The sequence below is a fragment of the Cryptomeria japonica genome, chromosome 8, assembly GCF_030272615.1.
Source record: "Cryptomeria japonica chromosome 8, Sugi_1.0, whole genome shotgun sequence".
Lineage (NCBI taxonomy): Eukaryota > Viridiplantae > Streptophyta > Pinopsida > Cupressales > Cupressaceae > Cryptomeria > Cryptomeria japonica.
Window position 1 is genome coordinate 456,295,109 of NC_081412.1, and position 16,246 is coordinate 456,311,354.

The window sequence follows — 16,246 nt, forward strand, 5'->3', positions numbered from 1 at the left end:
AACCCCACTTAATGGAGGAAAACCACTATTACAAGAGATACAAGATAAATTGATAATGCAATAGAAATAAACCCTACTTAGTGGAGGAAAATCCCTATTACGAGATATAAATTATGATAGAAACAAATCCCGCTTAATGGAGGAAAACACCTATCATTATAGATATATTGATAAACGAATTAAATGCACCTAGATAATAGACACATTCAAAGAGTTTATAGCAAGACAACATCAATATATAGTAGATAAGAAAGAGGAAAAAGCGTTACACAATCAAGACCCCTCTCTTGACATGATAGCGTGGTTGCATTGTGAGATAAGACCAAGTTGCTTTAGTGTTGAGTGTTTTATTTTGACAGAGCCTCACTTAAAATATCAAAGAAAGAGAGCCAAGTATGAGTTCTTGTGAAAATGAGGAAGAATGAAAGGTTTTGTTGTTTTGCATGGGTGGGAATGACTATTTTGGATATGCACAAGCCAAGGGACACACATTGATAAAGGTTTGATGTGGAATATGCCCATTTGAATTTGAGATATTCCTGGGATGTTTGCACACTACGCTAGCATCTAGATAGGATAAACCTAAATTTATCTTAAGGGTGGCTAGTGCTACTTCATCTTCATAATCTACAATGTCAAGATGGTAAATTCCCGATCATAGATTATTGTTATAAATGCACTGGGTGAAATGCAAAAGTGTAATAATTCATTAGGTAAAATTTATGAAACTATACTTAAACATTTCAAAAGGCTGAATTCGAAGATCTAATATGCAAATTGAATATTTTAATAAATTAAACTCAATCTTATTATTATGTGCTAAAAATGGTTGAGACATTATTTGTGTTGTAAAAAAGAAGAAAATTTTAAAGTCCATGCACAAACATAACCATGTATAGAAATACACAAAACTGGAGTCATGAAATGAACTAAAAATATTTTTCTCTACTGGAATATTATAGTCCAAGGGGATCCCTTGGCTGCAATGTGATCATCAACCCATCTTTCATGTAGTGAGTGAGAGCCAACTTGGGCTTCACAACAAGTCATGCTACCATCTTCATCTTGAACCCCCAAATGATTGTTGATGTGATCCATTTCATTTTGTAGTAAGAAAAGTCCTTTTAGTTTGTTTTGATGCTATAACTACTGTTCATTTGTTTTTTTATTCTTATTTTATTAAAAAAAAAATGTTATATGTTGTATTCAAAACTAAATTAGATAATCTTAAATTTGAATCTGAGTGATATTTAATTTATATTGAAAATTAATTTAATTTATATTTAAATAATATAAAGAGAAAAAGATTTCGATAATCTTTAAGTAGAATTGGTCAAAAAATTTGCACTGTTTAAATTATATTAAATTTAGTGTCTCGAATGATATAATGTGATTATTAAGTTGTGGTGTTGTGATTCTTGTTACCAAAGTTCAAAATCTTAAAAAAGTTTTATTGCTAACCATTCATAGTAGGATGAGGTCCTCATTTATGGCCTAACTAGTTCATTGCTCCAGTTAAAAGTGTTTACCTATAAAATAACTTATATTAAATTAAGTAATATTTAATGATACATTAATTAATTTAAGTATTGTTTAAGTAGAACAATTAGAAAAAAATGTGTTGTATTTTTTTTTTGTGTGGGCACCTCATGTAAACAACCAATATACTAGCACTTGCACCAAAAGGAGGTGCAATGGTTATGTGGATAGTAAAATATAATTTGAATATTGCATTGGAGAGTACTAAATCAAAGTGTAAAAACCTACATTTATTAAATTAGTGATAATAATTTGTAGTGTATGTGAAGTGATTTAAATATGAAGATCTAAATATGAATTAATGCAAATTAATTTGAAACTATGGAATCCATTTTGAAATGCCTTGCAATATATTAAATTCACAAAAGAGTTGTAGAATGAGTTACTTTTTAAATTATTTTTATTTATTTAACCCTTAATTTTTATTTGATTGACCCACTTGTCTAAATTGCATATTTTATTTTCTCATGAGTGTTTTTAGACTATTCCCCCATGCTTGAAGTACTTTAAAATGAATTCTTTCCTAATGTCATCATTGTTAATGTTTGTGTTTTTTTATTTTTTTGGTTTTGGAATTATTTATTCACAATTGAAAATTGAAAATGGGAATTCACTAAGTTTTCGTTCACTCATTTGTTCCAACTCAATCAAGTTGAGTTAGAAATACCATTATGCTTAAGATTATATTTACACATAATATTATTTTTTAATGAAAAGATTGTAGGAAAACTTATATGTTGTATTAAAATATTGAAAAAAATCAAAATAACATAATATTGTAGTAAATATATTATTTATATTATGTTTATACTATATTGTTATAGTTATTTTTATATTATTATTTTTAACATTATTATTATATTATATTATTACACTTTAATTATTGTTATATTATTACTTTATTGCTATATTAATTATCTTAACCAGTTTATTTTAAATATTATCATCAAAATAAAGTTAATGCAGTACACTTTCATAATATTGAGAGAAAGCCTTTACATATCAAGAGGACAACCCTCAAAAGGAGCCAGATACAGAGATTTGACTAAAACAATAGCAATAACAAAAGTTGTCTTACATCCGAGCAAAAATTCAAAAGAGATTACAAGGAAGATAAGTGCAACAGTCAGAGGAGAATTTCATCGAGGATATCAACCCAAGCCATCCAGCCATGAGGGCCTTCCATCCACATGATCTTTTAATTATCCTGAATATGAGTGAGCATCTCTAGTTGGTTGAAAGAGGGATCCCTGTTATTTTTAATTTCCATGATCAGCTTGTCAAGAGAGTTTTCAAAGGTCGGGAGGTTTTCCATAGGTCTACGCCACTCATAGCCACCTCTCATCTCATATATGAACATAGTAGAAACCCTATCATTGAGAAACCTAATCAATTTACTTCGCTCCACCTCCAAATTAATAGAGACCTGCGCAAAAAAATTGTAGAAGATGAGTCTGTGAAAAGACTCAGTAAGGGCCCTAGGTTGGCCTTAATACTTGTCTTCATTCCTAACCTTGCAGATAATTCATAAAATAGAAGTAGAAAGAATAGACTAGAAAATATTAGCATATTTCGTTAAACCTTGAATATAGCTAGTGATAATATCAAATATATTAACATGAAAAGGAATGCGGGTACCAAACATAAGCCAAATTTCCTTAGCAATAGAACAATCGAAGAATATGTGTTTGTTGGTATCAGGTAATTTAAAGATGGTACAAACCTCAAGGGCAGTAGGATCTTTCCTAAGGAGAAGTTTGTCCAAGATCATAAGCCATTTAAAGCAGTTGATATTGGGGGTGATAGGAGATTTCCAGCTTCTGAGAAAAATATTTTGCCAAGCAGCTTCACTAAGGTCCATATACAAAAGGAGGTTAACATGCCTAATAATAGAGTCATCATAAGAAAGCACAAGATACATATTCCAGGCTTTAATTTTAGCTAAAAGAGTGCCATCAATCCACTTTAAAGAAAGAAAACTATGGGAGTCAATGTCACAATACTTAGGCAGACCAAGATCCAGACAAGCAGCCTTAATCATGTTGTAGGTTCTTTTTTGAGCAGGAGGTAAATTGTAATTACTGCTAAGTTCTTCCCAAGAGATAAGGTTATCATGCTTAAGAAGGTCAATCAAGTGCGTTATACCTTTGCTGGCCCACAATTTAATATTTTTGATTAAATAAAATATAAAAAATATAAAAAATTAGAAATTAGCAAACATTGTTGCTTACTTTGAATGCAATTTCTGATTTTCCATTTTTAATAAATACAAAGCAATATGAATAACATTGAATACACATATGTAATTCTAGGTCTCTTAATATTTGACCTGAATAATAGATTGTTATGAGATAAAGTAGAATTGGATACATTCTTTGTTATCTTGTATTATCTACACATATAACATTATTTTTCTTTCATAGTTAAAATTTGTATTATAATGTGTAGTTTTACATATATTTTGAAATGTAAGAATAGAACTTGCAAATAAGCTGTAGAATAAAAAATGTTATATCAATTATGATGGAAATTTGTAATGAAATAAAAATAAATAAATGATTAAAAACAATGTGTCGACTCTATTTTGACTAGTTGAAAACATGTTTCAAATAAATAGTGTCTAACAATAACTATTTTTGTATGTATCATTAAATTTAAAATGTTTTTACTATAGTCAAAACATGAAAAATGAATCTTTAGGTTGTATTTATATATTTTCTTTTGTAAAATTAGAAATTAGCATGTTTTTTTATTCAATGTCCTTTTACAACTTTATATATATAAATATATAATAGATTTTACTAAGCTCAATCACATAAACTTTATATAATTGTAAAAAGACAAAACAGATTGATAAAACTGACATTTCTCCAAATTCATATCACATCAATTTAATGAGATCTGACATTTCTCCAAATTCATATCACATCTATTAAACACCTAAGAAAAATTAAATTGTCAACCGAATAATATTTAATGCCCAAAACTACTCATTATTTCATTTAAATCAAAGGCAAAATTAGGTGATGTTAAATAGATCGTTGAAAACATTAGGTTGAAATACGTTGAAAATAGAACCTTAAAATAAGGTGCTGTTGGATTCTATGGATATTGGCAAAAATGGACGTCTGGTTTAACCTACTAAAGTAGATTAAGCTGGCGAACATCGATTGGAATCACATGTTCACAGTAGCTGTGTTTTTAAATGCCCAATTCTGTGCCAAAATAGCTCGTCACCTTAGCTGCCTTTCAGTGCGTAGATAATTAGAATCAAATCTGAAAGCCGTTATTGGGATACATTGTTTTCCATCTCTTTACCAAACCATCAACAAACTCACCTTAAATTCTGATGCCATTCTTGGGTTGGCATCTTCTAAATATAGAAAATTATTTCACATGACTTCCATATGACCCCTACTTTCTTGATAAATTAAGTAGTTGTCATAAAGATGTTTAGTAGCTCTTCTAACACCAATAAAATAACATATGCAAGGACATGCCAAAGGCATGCAAGTTTGGAATTCCCAATTTCGTTAGTCATGCTAGGGGCATGAGTCAACATGCATGACATACAAGACAAATTTAGTAAATTGTAAGTTTCATGTTAAAACTGGGGATTCCTTTTAAGATGTCTTACGATAATTTCTGACATGTGTCACATTCTAAAAATTACACTACTAAAAAATGGATAAATATTTAATAAATATTTATACTTTAATTACAAATTTATTCATCTAAACATATCCATATATACCTTACAAGGCAAAAACTACAATTGAATATTTCTAGGTGATGCAAGATTGCTCTACGCCCAAAGATACCCCTCCATCATAAGGCTAGCTTAAACACACAATAAATGAAATTGAAATTAAGACAATGTAAAGACAACAAAATTGAAAATGAGTATAAAATTCTAAGAGAAAATAATAAGTAGACACTTTATCCTTTACACTTATATACCCCATCTAAAATTTAAATTTATAAATAATAATATGTGTTATTATTAAATTATTATTCATCTAATATTTTAAAAAAATTATCAAAATTTTAATAGAAATAAATTTGGAGATTGTTATTTAAGTTTGAGTAAGAGTTTATTAATGTGGTCAAGATGGGGCACAATGAGTCAACTTGGACTCTTGAGCAGGATGAGGAGTAGACATGAGGGAATTTGCCTGAACATTTGAGAAAGCCACGAAGATCAACATGTTGAGGTTTTTGAGACCCGCTTTACTCTAGAGGCTCATGTGATTTTTCTAATTGGGACTAGAGAGGAAGCTCCATAGGTCTTTAGTTATTGTTAATCAGTTTCTAAAAAAGGGGATCAAGTCTCAAATTGGGAACTTTGGGGCTAATCTGACCTTTTCATTTTACCTCATTATTTATTTCTTTGGGTTTTGAAGGTTTTGGGTTTACAAAAAAATTTCTTAATTTTTTAGTCTTTGGAATGAAACATCTTTAGATAGAAACATGTATCTTATGAAAATAAGATTGTTTTGTATCATCCAAAAAATAATAAGCATATAGATGTTTTGATATTGTAAAAAGCAAAATCTAAAATCAATGGATTGTTTTAATGAAAATGATTTGTGTATTGTGTTCTATTGGGCTCTCATGACTTTATAATTAGCTTATAAAAGGAATAGAAATTTAGACATTGAAATTACCTTTGTTCGAAGGTTTTTTTAATACTTTACACCTTCAAATGAAGGTTCACGTCCATTCAAAGATTCTTTTTCAACTCATCAATGAATGAATGTGCCTTCATTTCATGAAATACCTTCATACAAAGGTACGCATGTTGGAATATTATCTTTGAATGAAGGTGTTTCCTACCTTTCTCCCTCATTCGAATTGGAAAATGTAATGTCCCAAATTTGATACTCATTATTGTAGATTTAGCCCTAAGAATAAACATTTTGTGCTCATATATCAGAGTAAATTTCTAATTAATTCTTTCTCTAGCCTAAGTAAAAAAATTGAACTAACCGATCAAATCTTTTAATAGTCGACACAACAAGGTGCTCAAGTTTTTTGACACATTTAGCATAGTGGAGAAATTTTTTTCCTGAGCTGATTTTTTTATCTACATTTATAGAAACTTGAACATTTATTGGGCTTGATGTGACAATATTTGTTTCTTGATTGGTTAGGATCATATTGATGTGATAACATTTGGCAAGCCTGAAAAATAAATTAAAAGCCATGATGGGAAAAGAATTCTAATAGTTTTTATCCATATGGAGCTTAAATAATGTTATAATATTTTACAATTGCATGTATAGGCTTCACTGTAAGACCAACCAACAATGTTATACCAAAAAATGAGATTAGTGTTTTGATGTATGTTGTCAAAATGTTTAGATAATTTGACAAGCTTAGTGACACACTAGGCACAAGCTTGCATTTTTCATAGCTTTGTTACATTGTCGGATGATAAGATGCCATGATATTAAAATTCAAGTCAAGTTATGATTTGAGGAGATCAATTATCCATTAATTTGTAATTTTTAGTTTAAATATCGTGTAAATTGTGATTTCAATTTTGGTGCAAATAAAATCAAGAAAAATTGTATTTTTGAATTTTGTGTTCATCATTATTTAATTTTTTTTAATTATCTTATGTAACAATTATATTTGAAATGGATTACTTTATATTGCACTACTAATTAGAATTGAAATAACTAGTTGTTATAGATATAGGAAAATTAAATCAAAAGATTAATGGTATTACATTTTAATATTAATGAAGAAAAAATGGCATTTTTAATTATTTTGTTGTCTTTTTTTTTATATTAGAGATCGATATTCCAAAAAATAGATGGAGAGTTTATACAAAACTAGAGAGTGGGGGGCAGGACCTCAACCGCCAAACTAAACAACTAGAGAGAGCTATATACAATTATCTCTTAACCATATGAAAGGGACACAACAAAGTAAAGCACTATTGGAGACCTTCATCCTGGTCCTCTAGCCATGTGGTCCAACCTTCTTCTCCTTCCATCCAAACCACCTTCTTTCTTGCAAGGATTTAAGAGCACATCTCTATCCTATTGAAGGGAGGAGGCTTGCTGTCCTGTAGATCCTTTATCAGCTTCTTCACTGCCTTATCAAAGGAGGTCTGATTCTATGCAATCCTAGCCCATTCATACCCATCTTGCATCTCATAAACAAACATGGTCACTCTACCATCCTTCAGGAATCAGAGGAGCTTGTTTCTCTCGAGGTTCATAAAAAAATAGACCTGCACAACAATTTTGTAATGTGTGAGTTTTTTAAAAAACTCAGCATGTTCCCTTGTAATACCTTGGAACTTCTCCTCATTCCTAAGTTTCCAAATAAACCAAAGAATGTAAGAAGATATAATTTGCCAAACTAGATTAGTATCCTTCCTCAGTCCTTGAATAAAACCAGTAACTATATCAAGTGTGTAAACATGTTCTGTAATAGAAATTCCAAACAGAAGCCAAATTTCTCTAGCAAAGGACTAGTCAAAGAAGATGTGGCATGTGGTCTCAAGTTTTCTGCAGATAGAACACCCGTCATATGCAGCCGATTTATTCCTAATAGGTAATCTGTCCAGTATAAGTTGCCATCTGAAGCATTTGATCTTAGGGGGGATGGGGGACCACCAAAGCTTCTCAAAGGTTTTCTGCCACGTGTAAGGGGTTTGGTTAACATACCACAGATTGTTTATATGTTCGATCACCGAGGTATCACTTTTGAGAAGGGTATAGATGGTTTTGGCTTTGATCTTATGGAGGGTGGAGCCATCCTTCCATAGGAACGTAAGGTACTTATGGGTGTCTACTTGGGTGTTTTTAGGGAGATTAAAGGGAATGCATGCATTTTTAATCATGTTGTATGTCTTCTTATGTGATACAGGGAGATCATATTTAGTGCTAAGAGCCTCCCAGCTGATAAGGTAATCATGTTCTAGAATATCCATAATGTACTTTATTCCTTTATTATGCTAGTGCTTAGCAGAACAACCTTGGGTTAAAGCAAGGGGTTTGGAGTTATGATGTAGGTTCCACCATACTAACCTTTCACCGTGGAGGGTATTGTCATAGTTGATGCTCAAGTTGTTAATGAGACCATGCACATGCTCCCAAGCTTTCTAGAAGGATTTAAACACCCAGGTACCTTGGACAAACACAGGGAAACCACCTGCAATTAAATCACTGAACGGTAGGGCTTTCCAAGTTTTGACAGTTTTGGGAACACCATTTTGTATGCTGGTCCTGATGAGGATTTTCCATGGTTCTTGTCCTTCTAGTGAGTGAAATATCCATTTGGCTGCAAGGTAATACCTTGCAGCCTAAGATCCTTAAGGCCCAGCCCACCAAGCTTTTTATCCAAGTGGCACCAGGTCCACTTGACCGCGTGAGCTTTCCTTTTACCCTTCCCATCAGACCATAGGAATCATCTGATAGCCCTTTAGATTTCAATGACTTGGTAGTTGCTGAACATCCACACCGAGGAGTAGTATATGCTATAGGAAGAAAGGATTTTTTGGCAAACTTGAATCTTGCCAGCAAGGGAGAGGACCCTATTGTCCCATTTGTTGAGTTTACTGTCTATTTTCCCCTTCACCCACCCCCACATGTCTTTAAGAGATGGAGATATAGAAAAGGGGATACCAAGATAATAGACTAATTTATTTGGTCCATCCCAAGCATAGCCAAAATGGTGAAGCCTTATCTTTCCATCCAAGTAGAATGGATTTGGTGCTAGATATCCGGGCTCTGGATGCTCTACTGAAAATGTCAAGCTTTTGATTAAGGGAATCAATATTGTGTCTTGAGAGCTTTAGGAAGAGCAAGGTATCATCAGCAAACTGGATGTTGATCAATTTAGAGTCGTCTGGCATAGTAATGCCTTGGACAAGGGGGATAGGGTGTCATCTCTTAGAAGATAGTATAGGGCATATGAAGCAATGACAAATAGAGGAGGGGCAAGGGGGCAACCCTATCTAATTGATCTAGATAGGGGAATAGGCTGGGAGAGGGTCCCATTGACTTCGATCAGGGAAGATGCGTCCTTGAGGAGGATTCGAACATACTCACAGAACTCACTAGGAAAGCCAAAAGCTGAGAGCATCATGAGGATGAAGTCCCATTCCACCCTATCATATGCTTTCTCAAAGTCGACAAGGAACATGGCGGCTTCTTGATTTGAGGTTCTAGCCCATTCCATGGATTCCCAACTCATTACAAGATTTTCCAAGATGTATCTGCCTTTAATGAAACCTATTTGGGTGGAACAGATGAATTTGGGGAGGATCTTCTCAAGGAGAGAGGCTAAGGCTTTGGCTAGGATTTTGTGGGATACGTTGAGGAGGGTGATTGGCCTCCAATTTTTAATTAGAGCTTTGTCCCCTTCTTTTAAAATTTAATACTCATGATTTAATGATTATATCAAAATTTAAAATGACAAAGAAAAAATTATTGTCCAATTCTAATTGTTGCAATCTTGACCTAATGTATGTCAGTGAACTACATTTTACAAAATTGAATTGTAATTATGTGCACCTTAAAAAAAATTTGCCTTGAATTTATTAGTGTTTCTCAACTAAAGTGAACCATTTTTTATGGTTTATAAATTAATGGCAATGAACAATATCAAAGTATGCAAAGAGAGGTATGAGATCTTCCTTGATAACTAGTTAAAGAAAGTTAGAAGAATTGCCAAGTAAAAAAGTCAAGTTCCTAAATATTAAATTAATATGTAATATTTGATGATGAAATACCAATACAAGTTATGACAATGCATTGTAATGATGAGTAATTTTTTTCTCTAATAATTTGATAAGAATTAATTACTTAGGGTTGTCTTTATGTAAACCAGTCAAGGTGTTCTAATTAAAGTAATTTTATATACAAGATTATGTCCGATAATTATATTTTTTTGAGAGGATTAGATCAATCAAGATGGATTGAGATATGAGTTGGGAGGATTAGAATGTATGTGTAGACTTGTTTAAGAGATGGATCTATGTATGGAGTCTGGTCCAAGGTATATAAATGACTACAAAACAAATGGGCTTGGACTACTAAAATTTGATAAGGGTAATGGCTAATAGAATCAAGGCTAAGGTCAACTTAACTTTTATCCCTTTCGCTTATATGCTCTATGTAAGATTTAAATATATATATTAAAAATTTGGATATATAAATCAATATACTATTATTATAGGTCAGCTAATATTTTGACATTTGTTTTCATAATTTTAATAGAGATAAATTTGTAGATTTCTATTTAAGATGAATAAGAGCTGATTGGTGTGGTTTTTGTGTGTTTGGTAAAGTTTAATGATTCAAATAGAACCTACCTAATATCAAGACTTGTTGAATCGAAAGAAATAAATACTCTCAAAAGTTAATACTAAAGTCATTTTCCAAGACTTCAATAGAATAGATATCTCAAACAAATTTCAATTGAAAATAATATCCTATCACATCAATCTTACCAAAACCAACCAATAAATGATATAATTCAATCAAATAAAAAAATTCAAACGCCTAATAAAAAATTAACTCTACATTATTAAATTGTGAAAAATATACCAAGAAATTTTATGACATCTAAATTTTTCAACTACCATATTTAAAATATTCTTAATGACACCTACTCAATTTTTTTGGGAAGGCCTCATCCATAAGATGCACCGAAACTTTATGTCAGCATAGAAATGCAACAAAGATTGATAGAACTGACATCTTTCAAAATTCATGTCACATTTATTTGACACCTAAAATATCAAATTAACTAGCTAATAATATTTAATGCCAAAAATACTCTTATGATTTCATTAAAATCAGGGGAAGATAAATTGCGTGACATTAAAATAGATCGTTGAAACGTTATGTTGGAAACGTTGAAAATGGAACCTTAAAATAAAGGTGGTGTTGGATGCTATGGATATGAGTGGAAATTGACGTCGGTAGAATAAACAGGGTAACCTACTAAAGTAGATTAGGCTACGAAACATAGATTGAAATCACATGTTCACAGCAGCTGTGTTTTTAAATACCCAATTCTGTGCCAAAATAGCTCGTCACCTTAGCTGCCTTTGAGTGCTTAGAAAATTAGATAATGGGAAACCGCTTCAGTCAGCTTTTGTATTTTCTGTGGTCAGAATCAAATATGAAAGCCACAGACATAGCACTGGCGTTATTGGGCTTCATGCTTTTCCATTTCTTTATGCACAGAAAAATGAAAGGGCCGCCAATTTGGCCTCTGCTTGGCATGATGCCTTCGTTAGTTCTTCACTTAAATGAAATCCACGACTGGAGCACCCGAGTCTTAAAAGACTGCGGGGGAACATTTTACTTCAAGGGGTTGGCCATGAGCGGCATGACCACCGTAATGACAGCGAACCCGCCCAATTTGGAACACGTCCTGAACCTCAGATTCAACAATTATCCAAAGGGGCGCTATTTCCGGGATGTGGGGCACGAATTTCTAGGCGACGGCATCTTTAACGCCGACGGCGATATGTGGAAAGCGCAGAGGAAGACGGCCAACATAGAATTCAACACTCCGTCTTTCAGAGCGTTTATGGCCAAGTCAGTGAAAGAGCTGGGGCAGAACCGGCTGGTGCCCCTTCTCGAAGAAACCGCCCGGACCGGTGATCCAATTGATCTGCAGGACGTGCTCCTGCGCTTCACCTTTGATAATGTGTGCATGGTAACGCTAGGAGTCAACCCGGGCTGTTTGGCGGGCGGAGGAGCAGAAGCCAGGGAATTTGCCCGAGCTTTTGAGGACGCCACGGAGATCACCATGTTGAGGTTTTTGACGCCCCCTAGAGTTTGGCGGCTCTTGCGGATTTTCCAGTTGGGACCCGAGAGGAAGCTCCGCAGGTCTTTGGCTACCGTCAATGGGTTTGTAGACAAGATAATTGGGCCTCGAACACGGAACTCCGGGGCTGGGACCGGGACTGACCTTCTGTCGGTCTTCATGAAGGTCAAGACGGAGGGCGGTGACCGGCTTTACACAGACGAAAAGTTGCGGGAAATCACGGTTAATTTCATTCTGGCTGGACGGGACACCTCGTCTGTGGCGCTCTCTTGGTTCTTCTGGCTGCTGCTCTGCAACCCACGGGTGGAAGAACACATCTTGGGGGAAATTCGGTCCATCTTGTCGAAAAGATTTTCGACTGGTTTACTTGAACTTGAAACGATTCAAGGATCAAAGGGTTTTCTGAATGCAGCGAGCCTCAGTTTTACTGTAGAAGACTTGAAGCAGATGCATTATTTGCATGCGGCACTGTCGGAGTCCCTGCGACTGTTCCCCTCCGTTCCCTTCGACTTTAAGGAAGTGGACTCCGACGACCAGCTGCCGGACGGGAGTTATTTGAGAAAGGGGTTCAGGCTGGTATACTCGATATATGGGATGGGAAGAATGGAGAGCATATGGGGGAAGGATTGCATGGAATTTAGGCCGGAGAGGTGGCTGGACGCCGGTGGGAACTTCGTCAGCGAGTCGGCATATAAATACCCGGTGTTTAATGGTGGGCCGAGGCTTTGCCTGGGAAAGGACTTTGCTTACTACCAAATGAAATGGATTGCAGCGACTATCATTTGGGGGTTCAAGATGAAGATGGTGCCAGGACATGTTGTGGAGCCCAAATTGGCGCTCACTCTCTACATGAAAAATGGGATGCTGGTCACGTTGCAGCCAAGGGAACCCCTTGGACTGTAAAATTCCAGTAGAGCAAGATAGTCTCAGTGCACGTCGGGGCCGCAAACCAATGCATATCCATAATACACAAATAAGGTCTTCCCGTTATTAGTGCATTAATTAATTTAATAGTGAACGGTAAGGTTGAGTTTAATTTAATATTGTATTTATAAACATATGGAATTGTTTTAGAAAGCTAAGTTTAATAAGTAGAAGTATTTGGGTTTTTATTGTAGAGAATCAGTTTAAATTTGGAAATAGATATCTAATTTAGAACTCTATGTTATTATTTCCTTACTATAATTTTTATGATAAAAATTATTGTCATTGGATTGTTGTAACTCTAGGGACACTAAATAAAGGTTCAAATTAATATTGAATTTTGCATGCAAGCAAAGTAAAAATGAGGTTTGATTTTGATGGATTTATAATGATGCATCATTCAATGATGAAGTGTCTCTTTTGTTAAGAATGAGGTGTTGTACACACTATACAAGAAAGAATAAATATTTATTTGTGATACATCTATAGATGTGCTTAGTCACATTAAATATTTTTTGGATCAACCTGTAAAATTGTAAGTAACATTGGTTAGATATTTTATGTGGGTTGGACATGAGAAAATAGTTAATATTTTAGAACTATAATAAAATAAAGTAAATGTGGGGTCAATCATTTTTTGTACTCATGGTTTGAGGAACATGATTTTACCTTACTAATGTTCTATTTTATGTGAGCTTGATTTTATTAAAGCAAGCACATATTTAGTGTTTCAGGTTGGTTTCTTAGTTAGTTGGATTGTTTGGCTTGTATATCATTGTATTGAAGATTATTCTAAAGTGTGCATATGTGAAGCATGTAATGGGATTTGTAGTATCATACTTGGACACATGACACATCGATGATGCATTGGGGGAACTCGATGTTTTTGAAGCATTCATGGATAATCTATAAGTCTATTGTAGTGTTTCTATTATTGGATAATACATTAATTTTGGACACTTTTGGAGGCTAGTTTTTCCTTCTTTCCAATGTATATCTTGTGTTAATTTGGAGCTTCTTTTCCATCTTTGCATATGGCTATTCTATAAGCTTGTATACATATTTTATCTGATGGAGTTATGTAGGAAATGGTTTAATTAACGTATTATTTTTTCTAATAAGTGGTATCAAATTATACATAATTATGATTAATAAATTTGATGGAGTTATGTAGGAAATGGTTTAATCAACGTATTATTTTTTCTAATAAGTGGTATCAAATTATACATAATTATGATTAATGAATGTGAGAGATCCATGTTTATGTATAAACTTTGAGAGAATATGTTACAAAGTTGAAACCATGACAATATTAGAGATATTTAAGAAATTTCAAGCTATGAGATATGTTGTGTTGGTTAAAATTTGTAGATTACAAATTTTAGATATGTTTAGAGTTATGCTAGAAATGTTAATAATGGTGTACAAAGCTCGATACCCTCAAGGTATCAGTAAGAGTTGGTTGAACACTTGCTGGTAGCACGTTGGGGTGGCAAGGCCTTTATTCCATGAACCTTGAAATGTGGTCCTATGGGGAACCTCTAACCAAAACTCCATCTAATATGTGTGGATCCTCTATCATCCAAAATTCCATTTAATATGCATGGATCCTATATCTACCAAAAGTCCATTTAATATGTGTGGATATAGCATCAAGTAGGATCCCATGCACTAATGGACTAATATGCATCTAATAAATAAACTAGTGATATATGTTCTCATATAATAAAAAACATCATTTGAGCCCCTGATTTGTGTCACATCACATGGTGACGGTAGATATGAATGAATATAAGGATCATAACTACTTGATCTTTCCTTTATGGGAGGAATTCTAATTGAGATATGTAACAAATATATACTAATGATATAAGATGAAATTTTTTCAACCTCAATAGTAATAGTGGTAATGCTTTGAAAAATGCCACATCTAGAAGGGATGAGTCTTATCTCTACAACTCCTTCTAGCTCTAGTTATTTTGGAAGAAACAAAAGATGGACCACTTGAAGCCCTCTTGTTTATGGGAGATAGAAAATCTTCTCGCCTCTAATTTTTTTTTCCAATAAACCTCCCTCTCCCTTGTCCAACATGTGTTGGGAGATAATTACAATCAACATATGTATGTAAATGAAACTCCAAATATAATTATTTATATAATTAATGGTAACTCAACATTATGAAACCATATATGATGTGTTCCTAATCATCTAAGATATATAAATGGACCCACAAGTGAATTCAAGCACATTGTGATGGAATAATCTCTCACTCTATCTTATCCAATAGAAAATGGGAACATGTTATGAATATGTTATGATGAAAGGAGCTTAAAATGGATGATCATTTTTTAGGGCCAATAAAACCTAGAATTTCTCAATGTTTTATCATCATAAGAGTTGTATGATAGAACAAGGTCGATCGTATGTGTAATATTATTTGCAATATTGACCAACCTATCTCTATTTGATAGGTTTGGGGTTTTATGTATGGGTTTGTCTAGCAAATACAAGGAATTATCTAATATCTAAATGGTCTTACCATATAGATTAGTTGTATACTAAGCATCATCATCAAGTTACTTATACTAGTGAGAATTTTAATCAACCATGTCTAATTATCTGCATATTTAAAACAAAAAACACATTTAATTTCACAGCCCTTTCTTCCTTCTCCTCTTCAACCTTCAATCTAGCAACACCTTTGTATAAAAATGAACTCCCATAATGTATCCATCTCAAACCCTCAATATATAGGCTTATGGAGGCCTAAATTACCACTATAGAAGATTACCATGGGCCAAAACAAGGTTCCAAAAAACCATGGTAAGAATCCATCCGACCCACCATTGAGATTTTCTCTTATAATTTTTTAAAAATATCACCATTATTGCATGCACAACTTGATGACAAATGCCATTAGATTCTCTTACATGATGTCATAAACTATCATAACATGCACCATCTAATATTAGCATATTCT

At 33.3% G+C, this 16,246-nt stretch overlaps 1 protein-coding gene across 1 annotated transcript; it reads left to right on the plus strand.

Annotated features, from left to right (window-relative positions):
- Positions 1–11,417: 11,417 nt before the first annotated feature.
- LOC131077298 (cytochrome P450 86B1) lies at positions 11,418–13,607 on the plus strand. The gene has a single exon (XM_058014761.2). The coding sequence runs from the start codon at positions 11,638–11,640 to the stop codon at positions 13,243–13,245; it is 1,608 nt and encodes a 535-aa protein (XP_057870744.1). The 5' UTR covers positions 11,418–11,637; the 3' UTR covers positions 13,246–13,607.
- Positions 13,608–16,246: the final 2,639 nt, after the last annotated feature.